At 31.5% G+C, this 15,940-nt stretch overlaps 1 protein-coding gene across 1 annotated transcript; it reads right to left on the reverse strand.

The window, feature by feature from the left end:
* Positions 1-1,151: 1,151 nt before the first annotated feature.
* Positions 1,152-14,961, reverse strand: LOC149969129 (uncharacterized). Its single transcript, XM_090155516.1, has 4 exons — positions 13,815-14,961; positions 13,501-13,739; positions 13,364-13,419; positions 1,152-12,853 (listed from the first exon to the last, which is right to left on the reverse strand). Exons 1-4 carry the CDS (start codon positions 14,924-14,926, stop codon positions 12,209-12,211), a joined length of 2,052 nt encoding a protein of 683 aa, XP_090011642.1. The 5' UTR covers positions 14,927-14,961; the 3' UTR covers positions 1,152-12,208.
* Between the last annotated feature and the right edge of the window lie 979 nt (positions 14,962-15,940).

The raw sequence follows: 15,940 nt of genomic DNA on the forward strand, positions 1-15,940 counted from the left end.
AATAATTGTAATAAAAGAGAAAAAATCTATATATATATATATATATATAAATATACAAAGAAAATTAAAAAATTTGCATAATTACTAAGTGTTGAGTCCATCCATTCACATGCTAAGGCAACTGAGTAAAATGGGATGAGAAGAATGAAGATGAAAAATATACTCTTTCAACCAATTGTCCAGGCAGCCCAGTTATAAGATCCACCAGTGACCAACGCTGAGAGCCTCATCAACTGTTGGTTTTACATCAGCCTTTAAAAATTGATAAAGCTGCTAGCATATAAAACTCCCGCCACTAACAAGTTGTAAGTTAATTTCCAGTGCTGCCTGCTAACCCTTACCAAAAAATAAGTTGGCTAAAAACCACTTAGGACAACTTGTTTTTCAACTTGGTTTTCAGTTTGTATTAGGGACAAATGCCTACTTAATAATAACTTAAATCCTCTTTATTATTCAACTTATTTCCAACTAAACCAGAATCAACATTTACACTTAACTATTTAAAAGCAACTTAAATCCTACTAGGGAAACATCTAAAAACCAACTTAAAATATTATGTAATTTCCTGACTACTAAAAACCAACTAATTATAAACTTAGCAAAAGCAGTATTTTCCTACCAACTGAATAACAACTTATTACCCGTTTAATAGTAACTTGAAATATGCTGACAACTTGAGCCTACTTAATACCAACTCAATATCAACTAATAATGTGTTAACAAACTAAATACAAACTGAAATCCAACTTATTTTTTGGTAAGGGAAGTAGCTCTATGTTAAAAGGAATATAACCTCAGGTATTTGGTGTGGAACACCAACGTTTGAACCTCTGGCAGCTCTTGCCTTTGGCTTTAAAAATATTTGGCGCCACTGTACAGGGAAACTTGAAAAATTAAAGGGGTTTTCCATAAAGATTGCTTTGCAGGTTATACTCCCTTTAACAGAACAGGCTACGTTATGGAAAAAAATCTGCAAAATTAGGCATAAAAATAAGATGATTTACCATAACCAATGAATCATAAGTAAAATTGTTAAAATAACAACTGTTTTTTTCAACCTCACTTCTTACCATTTTTATACCTGAAAATAAATAACTTATGAATAAAAATTTTATGAGTGTACTACCAGTAAGAAAAAAAAGAAGACCAAATTTATTTGACACATAGTACACGAACCTTTTTAATGCCTGAATAACTTTGATACAATACAAAAAATCGGCACATCACATAAAAAGTTGTTCTTTGAAAAGTACACTGCCCACACATGGTGTTTTATGTTTATAATATTTAAATTTTTTTACGTTGAATGTTACGTCATCAAAATTTGAGTTTCCTTTTTGTTTTAAGATTGACATAGCAGTACAACAGCTCATTTTATTTTTTACGTTTAACCCTTTACTCGTGATATAAAGGCCCCTTAAGAAATTTTTAAGATCAGTTTTTTCCTTAATATTTACTTTAGTCCCAAAAAGCTTTCTCGTTTAGTAGCCATACAAGATAATTGTCTGACCGATTATCATTATTATTTTTTCATTATTTGGCCATGTTTAATTACACGAATCACAAGAGCCAAAAATTAAACATAATTCTATGTAAAAGCAGTCAGGGTTGTTGTGAAGTTTCTCTGTTCTATTATTTTTAATAGCTGTATCTCAAAAACCTTTATATTGAGATAGTATGTGACCCCCCCAAAAGAAAAGTTTATTAATATAATTTATATTATTTTCAAAAGTGGCACTTTTTTTAAACTCTTCATTTTGGGTGGATATATTTTCGATAACATATTAATTTTACAGCTGTTTCCGATTTTGTATTTAAGGGACTGATCCGGGATTTATATTTTGAAAGGAAATTAATATCTTTCTTCTAGTGATACAGTTGAGCTAAGGCTTACAACACATTTCAGCCAAGGCTTATTTTTAAGAACCAGTATTCAAGTCAGGAAACCGCCTTTTCAGTCCCTTTAAATATTTTCCCTTTTTAAAAAAACACGTTCTATAACAAGTATTAATAACAACACCCGTTTACATATGAAAGATTTTGGAAAATATTGCGGGGTTGAAAACGTTTAAAAACGTAAAAATATAAGTTACCTTTACAAAAAACTCCAAAGATTTATTGTTGGGAAAAACTTTGGAAAAATTAATTAATTTTTACATAATTTGCACGTTTCAACCCATTATTCAAGTTAACCATTTCAAAAAAGGAAAAATTAATGTACACCATTGATTTTTATTACAAATACTTAAGACAAACCCTTTAAGCCTTTGCTCATGATTTAATAGTATAGTTTGATGAGCTCTATGCCAAAGGGAATAAAAGTTGGGTAAAGTTTTGTTTTGCAATTGCGGGGTAGGCAAAATATTAGGTAAACAAGAAATAATCGATAACTTAGCACAAAAATCTTCGCAACTATAATTCAACACCTTATTTGTATATTTTACACACAACCCATAGCTTTTTTTACGATACAACAAAAAATTACTATTACATTAATAGTAATTATAACGATTAGTCTATAATAACCCCCCAGCAAACAAAAAAATTCATTTCACCTTATATCTAAAACATTTTTTTTAAATAATTATTTTACTCAAAAAAAGGTTTGTGCCAAATTTTTTTTCTCTATTTAAATATTAAACACACCAGCAAATATTTTTGAGCAAACAGGATTTTTTTGAGTACGAGTCTTTTTTAAGTTTTGTAGTTGGGCTGTACTCTGGGTTTTTTTTTTATCATAATATGCACTACACATAAGGAGGTATGTTTTCATTTAGTTAACTGTTTATTTAGCCATAAAGTAGATTAAAAAAATGGATAGGCCTAAATGAAACCTTTAACCCTGGATATACTTAAAAAACTAGTCCTTTTTGTACACAAGGATGAAATTTGTAGTAGCGAAAAGATTTAACATTACTTGAATCTATCTGAGATTTTGGTAAAAAAACGGAAAAATCACCAAATCTGGTCATACTGAAAGCACCTTTTTTGGAGGAAGAATTTAAAAAATACCAATAGACCTAACAATTCATAAAAAAAATCTTCAACAAAAATATATACATTCTTTTTAAATTTTTATAAAAACGAGATTAAAAAACAAAGTTATAAATAAGATAACCAATTTTTATTTTTAAGGCAATTTAATTTTAAATAGATTTATAATTATAAAATAAACAAGCGACCAAATTTGGGTATTCGTTTTTCAATCATTGGATTCAACTAATGTTTTTTAAGCTAACAAATTCTTTTTAATGGTTATTTTCATTTGACAAAAACTTAAAATCTAAAACCTCTGGCAACAAAAATCAATTTCAGGAATATTGTTTGCTCGAGTTTTTTTGAATCACAGTCTAACATTGCGCAGCAGGAGTATAACCATTTTTGGTATGGCAAAACTTTGTTTTAAATTGAACTATCGATATTGATACATTTTTCTACTATTTGAAATTATTAAAAACCACGCTCGTTTATACCGCTTATTTCCAAGGTAATTATTATATCTGAAATACCTAGGAAAAAGGATATAATGTACTTTAACCAGGTACACGATACAGTATTTATTATTATTATTTTAAGATCATAATATTTGGTCAGGCACTAATATGTTAAACTAAAAAAGTTTTCAAATTTTCATTATATCAGAGTAATTTAGGCCTTAAATCAAATAAAGATAGGGGGCAGTACTTACTGGGAGGGGAATTCCATTCTTTCAATTTGTGAGAAATGCTTTCAAATATGTTAAAGGCACAGTTTTGTGTTGGGTAGAACATTTTTACGTTAATAGCATTAATTTTTTTATCCAATTTTTGTTTTTGGGTATTTTTTTATAAGAAGAAACAATCCCTTTGTTTTTATTCAAATTGAATAAAACCACCATGATTATTTTAGAAAAAACATGAAAACTTTGACAGTTAAGGCTGTAGTTTTCACGAAATGGAAAAAGTAAAATCTCAAAACACTTTTAATAAATTTCATCGCAAATGGAACGTAATTTTTCATTTTGAAAAAATAAGAATTTTTTTTATATTTGGACAACTCGTAGTGTGTTTTCTCAAAAAAAAAATTCAAATGGAGGGTCTCTACTGATATTTAATTATTTTTATTTCTTAAATTGGCGAAGTGTCTCTTTTTAATGAGAAAGCATATTTTAGACACTTTTTGCATTTTTACGATTTATTTTAAAATGGAATGAGCAGTGTTGTCAACTGATTTTTGTTTAAGATATGGGTTTTTTTTTATAATTGTCAAATTCACAGCAAACAGGTTTTTGTATGGATAAAGGCATGTACCGTAAATTGTAACACTTTCGTTTCATCTGACTAGCCATTAATTTTTATTTAAATGCATAGAATTATTTTTCTACCCCCTAAAACACATAGGAACAGTTTATATATTTTTATAGATTTTTTTAATGACAGCAATTGCCAATTAAGAACTATCTGAGATTATTAAATGTGAAATGTTGAAAACTTATGACACAATTGCACTCTAATTGATGGGGATTTCAAGGAAAACAAAATTGCTCTTTAAGAATTTTTATCACGTTAAATTAACTTAAGATGTGATATTATAAATTTATTATTAATACAAACTGAGAATTCTTGGTATGCCAGACTAATTTTTTTATTTACTCCTTAATAAATGAAAAAAATAAAGTGGAATACTTAATCTAGATTTTTTATGTGACTTTTTGAGTTTATATATATAATTCCACTATATTTCATTATATTTTTAGTTTGGCACTAAGACACTAAGAATGAATTTTTAGGCGTTATATTTAGCTAAAATTTGATGCTTATTTAAAAGGGGAAAGCCTGATTGTCGATATTACACAAAAATAGGCCCAAAAATAAATGAGAAATAAGAACATTCGTGATAGCCGCAATGTTCTTTTTAAATTAAAAAGTTTCAAAGCAAACCGAAAAACATGTGCGCAAATCCACTGAATGCGGAGTATCACAGACCCTATATTTTTCATTTAAATTATTAAATTTTCAGCCAAAGAATATTTGATTAAATTTATGCTAAAAAACCATCGAATTTATATGAAAAATTGACGTGAGCAAAAAACTGGCATTTTGGTAAACATACAGGGGCTACCATGTGACTAGTTGTCACCTATGAAGTCACTAATACTTGCGTGCAAAATATTTGTACGCTTATAAAATGATCGTGGTTGGCGAGATGCTTTTATAAAGAAATACTAAACGCGTCAATAACTAATTTTATACTAAATAGGCTGTTATATATCGTTAGATACCGTAGTTAACTTTGAAAGTTATCTTTTACACAATAGTTCAAAGCCAAAATACATTTCATCTTAGTAGACCCTAATTAACAAATGCTGTTTGTTTTTTTAATATTTTTCTTTTAATCTGTGGCACATCGAAAAGAAGACTTAAAACACTTTACCCGTTCCCAAAAACCTAAACGTAAAAATACACACAAATATTATACCTAGTACGAGTGTTTAAATTTGACTAATTATGTATTTTACCCAACTTTAAATAACATACACAAAAGTTGGGTTGACATTATAGTTGCAATTAATACAATTAGTTTAATATACTATATATTTATATGCATTTAAAAGAATAAAAAAATGTTGGGTGGTCGAGAATTAACACAAATTGACTAAATATTGTAATTTCTAGTCAATACTTAAAACTGACTGTATTTGAATAATTAAAAACCTGATTACCAAACTTATCTCCACAAGTTAACTACCCTGAGTTTTATTATTAATGAACAAAAATTTACTAGGAAAAACAATATAAAGCCTAAATTAAAGCGAGATTATTGTAAACAGAATTCTTTAGCCACAAAATATTTATAATTATACATGGAAACATATTTAAAAGACCCTTTCACCAATAAACAATAATTATCATAATCTTAAAAAAAAAAATCCCATGTGGAACGAATAATGTGTGGTCTATAGTAAGAGATTCCCCCAAAATAAACTAAAACATAATTCTATATCAAAAAGGGAAAAATAAAGGTACGCTGTATCAGTTCTTGTACCAACAAATACCAGCTTTTCGTTTACGGAAATTCAATTTTAAAATAGTTTATCACAAAGTAAATTTAGATTTAATCTCAATTAATTATTTAAGTTTCTTTTTACATTTCACAGAAAACCTTAAAGTTTTTGAAAATAATAAAAATTCAACTTATTAAATTGACTACATCTGCTAGTATTTCGTTGATACAGTAATTGTACCATTCAAGTAATTACACAGTCATGTTTTTGAATTTGCTATTATATTTACAACACATTCAATCTAAAACAACGAACATTTTATTTTCTATTCGATCGCCTTTGAATTTAACTGCTTTTATTTCGTTTGTTGCCTAGGCCTTTTCAATTTAAAGTTATAAGGGTGGGAAGCAATTTTATCGTATCACTTATTTTATATATTTCCGTGAAGGTACCATTTTGGAAGGCTTTATTTTTCCAATCAACTTATACTACCTAACCATTTGACTCAATATACATTCTTTCCAAATTTTGGCAAATTCCTGAGCAAAAGGAGCTATATGTTTCTTATTTAGAAATATAAGGGGTTATTCTCCTTAACCACTCAAACAGAAGACATCTCTTAATACTTTCTCTAGACCATTCTAGCTGAGATTTCAATGACCTCTTTGGGGAATATGTCTCAGGGTAAACACTACAAATTTCACAGTTTATATTTTGGTCCACGCTCGGAACAATCTCTTTATCTTTAGAATTGTATGAATGGTGATTTTATCTTAAAATAATTCAACTAACATTGGGATTAAGCAGTTATTGATATTTAAGAATTTATAAACTAATTAATGGTATGTAATAATTTTACATTAATATCATTTAAATAAAACTAGAGATAAACCCTTACTGAGCCAAGATATGAGTACTATATTAAAAAAAATTGAGAAAGCGCATATTTTCTTAAAGCCATGGATTACGGTTTTTGAAGCGTTATACAAAAACCAGTACCGTACCTGCACTAGTGGCTAGCACCATTGTATTTACAAAGTTCTTTTATTTTCCCTTCAAAAACCAATTGTAAATTCTTACAGATTAGTTTTTTACATTAAGAAAAGGTTATCCAATAAGATATTCCTTAAATAAAAACTTTTCAGTGTTCGCGGTGATACTTAAAAGGTTTTACATGGATATGAAACATCGGACGGTTAGTTAATCTATTTGAATGCCTTTTATGTCCACTTTAAGATACATTGAAAGTTAAGCCTTACATCGTTGGGAGAATTGTCGTATAGCGTGCCAAATTTAAAAAATTCCAATACACCCATTATGTTCATTATTATTAAGATGCCAGAGTGTGATTAAGGCATAAGGTACGAAGAAACTAAAAAACCATCTGAAGTACATGTTACTTATGTTGTCTATCAAGACTGCCAGCCAATTATACTTTTTCATAATGGCACCATGTATTATAACAAGTTCCAGTGATATCATGTAGCCAACTTTCAATGTGTTAATATCCCCCTTCCCACAAGACATTTTTCAACTATAGCTAGTTCAAAGGTTATACGTATTAAAACATGGCTGAGATTATCTTTTGCTTTTCAATACATCCCAAGAGTTCACATTTTATAAGAGAATTTTATGGTCAAGTATCAGTTTTAAAATCATTCTTTTTTGTTCAAATTTGAGCTATTATATCTTAAAAGAAAACTGGGAGCAGTGATTTTATAAATTTAGCATCTTATGCATAGTTTTCTAAAGAAATGCCCTTAAGACTGAAGATAAAACTAAAAAAAATTTCCTAAATTTGAAAAATTGTAAAACTTGTACATTTACAAATTTAAGCCATAAAAAAATAAGCAAATTAAGGGTAATATTCAGCTTGACTAGCACCAATTTGCTTAAAAATAAATAATAATGTTTGGGCAGGGTCGATTTAGAAATACCATGTAGGGCCAGATTAGTGTATGAATTATGATATGTTATAGAACACAATTTTTGCTGATTACTCTAAACTAATTTTTTTTATATAAACCAAATGCAAAATAAAACCCCCCAATCACTTTTTAACACGATTTAAAATTTTACAATAATTATGAAGTATTTTGTTGAATAATTGCACTGGGTTTAGTTTTTTGTACTAATCGCACATTTCAACATTATCTAACAAGCTCGACTAAAATATACCTTTTTAGGGTACTAATTTACATTGGGTAGTTTTTTTTAAATATTTTTTTAAGCGTAATATGAATTTTTATTCCCATTTTTGGGCAAGTTATCATAGAAAAGAGGCAGTGGGATTTTTAACTATATGGCCAAAACACGATTTTGCTTGATGTATTTTTTTTATAAAAAGAAAATATTTTAGCTGTGTGCAAAAATGCAAACAATATTTAGCATGATAGTTTTAACTTAATAATTGTAACTAGGATTAAAAATTAAGAGGCAATATTTCATGTACAAATTTCATAACGATAAACAATTAATTTCCTTTGTACCCAATATTAATGTGTTTTGGGGAAAAACCATCACTAGCGTGCCAAATATTTTTTGTAATAGAAAACAAAAACAACTTACAATTACTAAGTATTAATCTCCATAATTAATAAATCTACAATAATTAAGGAAACCCAAAATAATCTACAAAAAGACTAAAATAATAAATGGAATGACTAATTAGGGTATTTAAAAAAAAATTATTCCCCCCCTCAAAAAACTGGACATATTTAAACTAATTTGTTCACTTAGTCTAAACTTTGGCAATGCTAGTGATACTATAAATACAAGAGCTATAGAAAACAAACAGACCCCAGCTATTTAGGAGAGTTTTTCAAACAGATAGTGTTAGAAATAAAATTTGGTACAAATTTTTTTAAACACTAGCATGGATTAAATATTTAAGCACCTTTCGGTAGTGTGAGGATATTGTGAGATAGGTTAAAAAATCATTAGTTTTCACCAGTTCATAGCCCTAAAAATCTTCATAATATAGGATGAATTACGTTGTACAATAAAAAAAAAATCACAAAATAAAAAACAAAAAGAAATCACCGAATTCTATCCCATATAATTCACTGAAAACAAAATTATAGCACTTCCAATTTAGAAAATTTCGTGTTCTGGTTGTTTTAAAACCCCAAATAAGTGTCCATTTTTCAGGCACATTCTGAAAGCAGCGGTGGGTTATTTTGTTGGGAGTGGGCAGGGTAAGGGCATTTTTTTGCTGTTTTCTTTAAAAATAGAATACATTTTCGTATTTTTTTTCAATGCACAAATATTATAATGATACGACAATTTTTTTAAGGTTATTATGTCAATCAAAGTTTTTTTTTGGCAGATGAGGAAAACATTGGCTTTTTTTATAATGTGAGGGTTAAAAAAAAGCCAAATAAAGGAATCACAATGTTAATATCGAAGAGAAATCACTGAATAAATCGCGAATATACACTTTGGCAATCTCGGTTTCAGTTCAAACTAGGGAGTGTTTGTCTTTTTTTATAAGCATGGGTATTAAAAAACAAAGGCAATTAAGGTAAATGAACATTTGATAGTACTACTACTTCAACTTTCCAGTATTTGTTTTTAAATGAGACGCACTGAGGAACTTCTAGGCCTAATAAAACTTTTCTTCAAATTCCACAAGGAACCCGCATTTTTTTTATATATAGCAGTTTTATCACAAGTCAATTTTATGAACCACCATAATTCCTTTCTCAACAAGTATATTTTTCATGTTTGACAAAAAATTCCTATAACTTTTTTTGCACTTCCACATCAATACTACCTTGGTGCAAAAGTATAGAGCCTTACAACTTGTCAATAAATATGTACACAGGATAAAAAATCAGACTATGTAATAAAAAAAACGGAATATCACCCAAATCGCTTTCCACTTAGAATATTTTATACGTAATAAAACTGGGACAAGATTTAAGCTTTTTAAACTATTAAGTGGAACAAAAAATAGTTTGGAAGAAATACTTATTTGTAAACATTTTTTTTCATTTCGTAGGAAGTGACATTGTGAGATACAATTTTTTAGACCAGCGTTGTTCATATTATAGTTTTAATAATATTACACCATACGTTAAAGAGTTCTGTAACTCTTTCCCTACCAATATATTTTTCTTTGTCTAGAAAACTCCTGATCTTATTTTTTTTTGGCTAAGAGACTCAATTCCACATTTTTTTTTTAATTTTTATATTTTTTTTGTTTTTTTTTGTATATTTTTTATGTGACTAAATGACAAGATCTTAATCGCTACTACAAACAACATTGATATGGCGGTATTAATATTTTCAATGTATTAAGGCTTATTTTTTAGTTAATTCTGGCACTTAAAAATACTGCACGCTTGCATCAATACTATAAAGTTATTTGATTTCTTTTTAATTTTCTTCCCCCTAATAATATATTTTTTATTTTTTCTTAAATATCTTGGTTGTTTTTTATCATTGTCAAAAAAGAAAAACAACCGCGAATGAGCATATTTTTTATCCTTTTTATCATCAAAAAGTTCCATTGGATTTGTTTTTTTTTGTTTATATTTGAACAGTTTTTTGTTTAATCCCGAAGGACTAGTTTTCAGGTGAGGCAATTCTGATTAAATCGTTGTAGAAAGCGTGTGTTTTCCCCGTTTAAAACTTTCTACACGAAATATTTTTGTATTTGTGTAAAAAATATCACACGAACGTACAATAGGGAGGGGGGTACACTTCTCCAATGTGTTTTCCACGTCGTTTCACTTTTTTTAAATAACCCATTTTTTTTAACCATTAAAGGCATTTGGTAAACACCTTAAAATAGTCATTTTTTATTTTTTATGTAATGGAAGAATTAATAACATTGTCTTCGTAAAAACAGTAACAACTGTTTGGTTATGTTTTTATATATATACTTATAATATTATATCACAATGTCGTTATTTCAAATTTTTCCTCAAGATTTCTGCGAACTCTCAAGAAATATTTATATTGGCTGTGCTAAATATATTCTTTGGATTTTTTGTTATATATAGGCATAAGTGATAATATTTTCATTAGTTCATTTTGCACATTTACGGAATACGGAATATTTATCAATTTTTCACCTTAAAAATAAAGTAACTTAAAAACAGTAATATCACTATCACTGATAATTCTGGCAGATTATTTTTGTTTATCTTTCATATACGTGTTATTTTCCGTTAAGACTCGAGTGGAAAAAACACTAGTTCACTTAATATCGTCCTACTATCCATTGGCCTTCTTCGCTGTTGGCTGTTGAAAATTTGTCATCCAAGGGTGGTAAGATTTGTAGTGAAAACATTGAGCCTTTGCATTTTGTCAAAATAAGTTGGCTCTACGTTTTTTACAAATTCTTTTAACCTTTTTACTATTATAAAAAGTTGTCACCCTTTTTAATTGTCTTTAGGTACAAAAAGTAGGCGAATTGTTTTAATAACAAATCAGCAATTCATTGTTGAACTGTCTATTTTAAAAAACAAAAACCAGCGTTGTTTTTTCGTGACTTTTTGTTGGGGAAGTTACATATTTAAGCGTCAAGGGTCAATTTTATCTAAAGACACGAGGAAGCTCAAACCCAGGTTAGCACAATATGTCCCCATGTTTGTTTTCTAAACTTTTTTCTTAGAAAAAGCGAAAAATGCACAAACTTTGCGAAATGTAAACAAAAACATTTTTTGGACGTTTTAGTGTATTGTAGAGTAGCCGTGATGGTAAAGCAAGGTAAAGAAAATCAAATCTTTCAATTTATTATTGAAAAGTAAACCGGATGTGGGTGGTCGTTATTTTTGTAGAAATTTGCCATTCCATATTCAATCTGTTTTTCTCTGCAATTTTTCTTCCATTCCATCAGTTTTTATTAATGTTTTTATTTTAAAAAACCAAACACAAAAATAAGCAAAATCATTTTTTTTTGACTACCAGTTTTAAATTTTACGCACCATTTTGTTAAATGATTTTGGGGAGAGAAAAACTTTCAACAACATTTATGCAAATACATTTTTTTCCAACTTCTATAGCTCAATTAAAAATAATTAAGAACTTTTCATCACAAATAAAACAAACAAAAAGCTTTTTGGTTAATTTCATTTTAATATGGGAATGATTAGCTTATTTCATTTTGGAAAAAGTTCATTTCCATCTGTAATAATAGTAATATTTTGGTATTCTTAAATAACCATATCTACCGTCCATTTGTTTTAAATCTGAAAAATATCATCTTAATATTCTCTAATTAGATTCTCCACCCAGTAAATCTTCGGGCAAGAACGAATTGAGCGAACTTTGAGAGCCTTGGTCATGGTGCTCCAAGAGGGTAGTGGCGGGTGAGCCCCAGAGACTACTGGCTGACCCGGGGTAAGACCACAAATGATTGCTTTGCATATTCAACGTGGCTGGGCGGGAATTCCAAATAGGCTTATCCATTTTGCCGGTACCGACAGGACCGTTGCTACCCTGAACTCCTCCGAACTGGAAAGACGAGTTGGAACCAGAGTTGCTGCCACGAAATCCAGGAGTGATGGCTTGGTTTCCAACTACAGCAGATGACGAGGAAGTCGAATGACTTTGAGAATTGGGCCAGCTACCGGTGACGCCGGAAGTGACTCCTTGATTGCTCGACATGCCCCCCTGGCCATTAGGCCCGCCGCCATTGGCAATTTGCAAGTATTGGGCGACTTCTGATTCGGTGGGGACGTCAACCATGATAGTGGTGTTGCCCAAAATGCAATTATTCAGAGCCGACTGAGCTTTGGCGGCCTCTTCACGAGAGGAATAGCGGACTAAAGCTATCCCGTGACCTTGGTTAAGGAACAAATGGAAAAGCTGCAAGGGCCCATGCTGAACACACAGGGTTTTCAATGTGGAACCATCAATCTAGTAACACACAAAAGTTCATGAAAATTAGTTCTCTGAAGCTTAGTAAATGGCCTATACCATGGATGTATTTATTTCTACCAGGAATATCACTGTATTTGGCCTCAGTTGGGGTGATGGGAGGGGCTTATTGCGATGGTGATCGTAATAATTTTAATACCTATTATTGGTTTTGTAGTAGTATAGTAAAATTACTAATAAAAGGGAATCATGCTGCCAAGTCCTTATTACAAGTAATTTATCACGCTGGTTAAATCTCATTTTGTGGATAGAATCAGTGACAAATTCCCATCTCATTATTAGCTTAAAAATGATTATATAGGCCCAGATCTTAGAAAGTGTAAAGATATAATTTGACATTTATGGTAGAATGATCACATTCATAAAACTAACAAAATCTTAAATTTAATTATTTTTTAGTTTATTATTATTATTAGGAATTAACAAACTAAATACTAAGTAACAGTTTCAGGCATTAAAATAAAATGATCACATCAATTAGATAATTACCTGAGGTGTAAGATTACGCAAGACAAGAAAATTTGAACTGTTTTGTCTATCCCAACCTACAAATAATAAAACATAATCCAATCAAACGCTCTGAAGGAGCTTCACTTTCACATGTCTACTCGTGTGTGGAAACTTACCGGGTGAAACTCCAGCAGATCTATTATCAGATCCCCAGCTATGGCGACCTCCTGCACCAGGAGTAGCGTGAGTGCCACCACTATTCCATGGATCACCCATATTCTTTCCTTGCCCAGAAAGTCCAGGAGGAGGGCCTCTAGTTTTGGAAACATTGCCACCACCCCACAAATCGGTAGATTCATTCACAGAGTTCCAGTTGGACTTGGAGTTACTTTGTTTACTTCCTGAACTGGTTTGGCTGTGAACAAGTTAAAAATCTCCCATTTTAAGCTATTCTCAGTTTAATGTAAAACTTTATCAAGGTATAACTTACCTTTGAAGTGAGGTAGTAGGCGGCGTGAAAGCCCAAGTACTTGAGGTGAGTGAGGCAGTTAAAGATGAGACTATGCTATCTCCTCCACTGTTAGTAGTTGACACAGGGCTACTTTTTGAAGTGACAGCGCTCCAGTTGAACAATTCGGGTTCTTTAATAGTGTTCAGTGAGAAGGGGCTTTGAGTGATGGAGCCGGGTGTGATGTGAGGGTCATCCTCCACATTTTTCATCTGAGAGTTTCCCTTCCAGGGTTTTCCCGGTTCAAATTCTGGGACCAGATCAGTAATATTGTAAGCGGTTTGACCTTGGTTTCCAGATCCATTGCCGTTATTGCCGGCGGAAGTATTATTGTCTTTGGCGTCACTAGAATTGTAGTTTCCTCCTCCAACACTGCTTGCGTTCATGCTATTACCGCCATTTCCGGGTTGGGAGGAGTTTCCGGAATTTACAGCATTGCGATCATTACTGCCATTGTTGTTGCCAGCTGATTGCCGTTCAACATTGTTGCCACTGCCACCTTGGTTTTGGGAATTGTTCGAATCGGGCCATCCTCCTCCAGCATCGCCTTGGCTCGGAGGTAGACTAGACCAGGCGCTGTCACCCTGAGTCAACAGGGGGTGCAGACTATTCTGGTTGGAATGTGAACTACTCGACGAGATGGCACCACTCGAGGCATTGCCCGATTTTGAGATCGAACCAGGGGCGCGGCTGAAATCGGAGGCAGAGTTGGAGTTGTTCGGTCCAGAGTTTGAGTTGCTGCCATTGGCGTTGTGACCCGGGGGTCTATTTCCTCCTCCTGCCATCTTGGTGGGGTGGTTGGCACCTCCAGGTCCCCCTGGAACCATGCCGCCCTCCTTCTCTCCCATCGAGGACATTTTCCATTGACTGAGACGCGAAGTAGGAACGGAGGAAGCGGAAGAGGGCGACGGCTCTTTGATGGTCATGTTGCGCATGTCGATAGGAAGCTCTTGCATTGGCTCAATATTGGGCTTAAACAGATCAGGCTGGCCAGAGTGCAGACCAGACATATGCTGACCCCCTCCTCCTTGGTGAGGCAGGTGATTCTGTGTATACCATGCCAAACAAGGGACACACATGGCCGGAATTAGCATGTGCTTTTCTTGTCAAAAAATTTCCACAAAAGCCCAACACCAATATATATATGCCTTTGATTACTGTATAATACAATACCTACTACTAAAATCTGTTTTGACATTTATTTAAATTACAACCTAGAATGCGTTGTGGGAAAACACTCAACTAGATAATTTAGTTGTGATATCTACCAATCTAAGAGAAATACAAAACACAATAATTCAGTATTTTCGAATTGTTAAGCGCTTAAATTCCACTTGTAAAAATACCTTGATTTATAATTTCGTTACATAATAGAAATCATTCGTTTGCCCCAAACGGGTCATACATTCATTATGATTTCATGCATCATACTTTGATTGTCGCTCGCTGTCGCGCCATCGAGCGACAAATCAAAGTTGGCCGTGGTCCGGTAAAACTGTGAAAAAAAACCGTTAAGAGTCTTAGAGATAAAAATTGAATCAAGTAGTCAATCAGCACGAGGGAGTCAGGGGGATTATATCATCTATTTTAGTCGGTTTTATTAATAATATCGACTTGGATTCATATTCCTAAAGGTATTTAATATCTTCTTAAACAATAATTGTGTGTGAAATTCATTTATCACGATGATTAGAAGATTAAATAATATTAAGTTCCAAGCGTGTTAAGCATAAGCCTACTCTTCGGTAGTACCGCCAATATTTAAGCCTTAGTCATAATGGAGGAATAACAGCAAAAGTCGCCTTACAAATATGAACAGGATAAATTAAAACTATTATTGTCCATAGAATCGGTATAATGTTACTAAATTTAAATAGAAGACATACGCATGGAAGTCTATTTCAAAGTTTAATTAAAAAAATTACAAATCTTCTAAAATATTTTACAGTAGCTTTCGAGCTACGGGAGGTTAAGTATATCTTATGGTAGTATGAAAATTTCCAAAAGGGAAAAGTTGCAATGGGCTAGGAGGGGTTTTACAATCATCGTGTCTGGCTGTGTGTGTGTATGTGTGTGTGTGTGTGTGTGTGTGTGTGTGTGTGTGTGTG

The sequence above is a fragment of the Leiobunum rupestre genome, chromosome 1 (assembly GCF_980474605.1).
Source record: "Leiobunum rupestre chromosome 1, qqLeiRupe1.1.hap1, whole genome shotgun sequence".
NCBI lineage: Eukaryota > Metazoa > Arthropoda > Arachnida > Opiliones > Sclerosomatidae > Leiobunum > Leiobunum rupestre.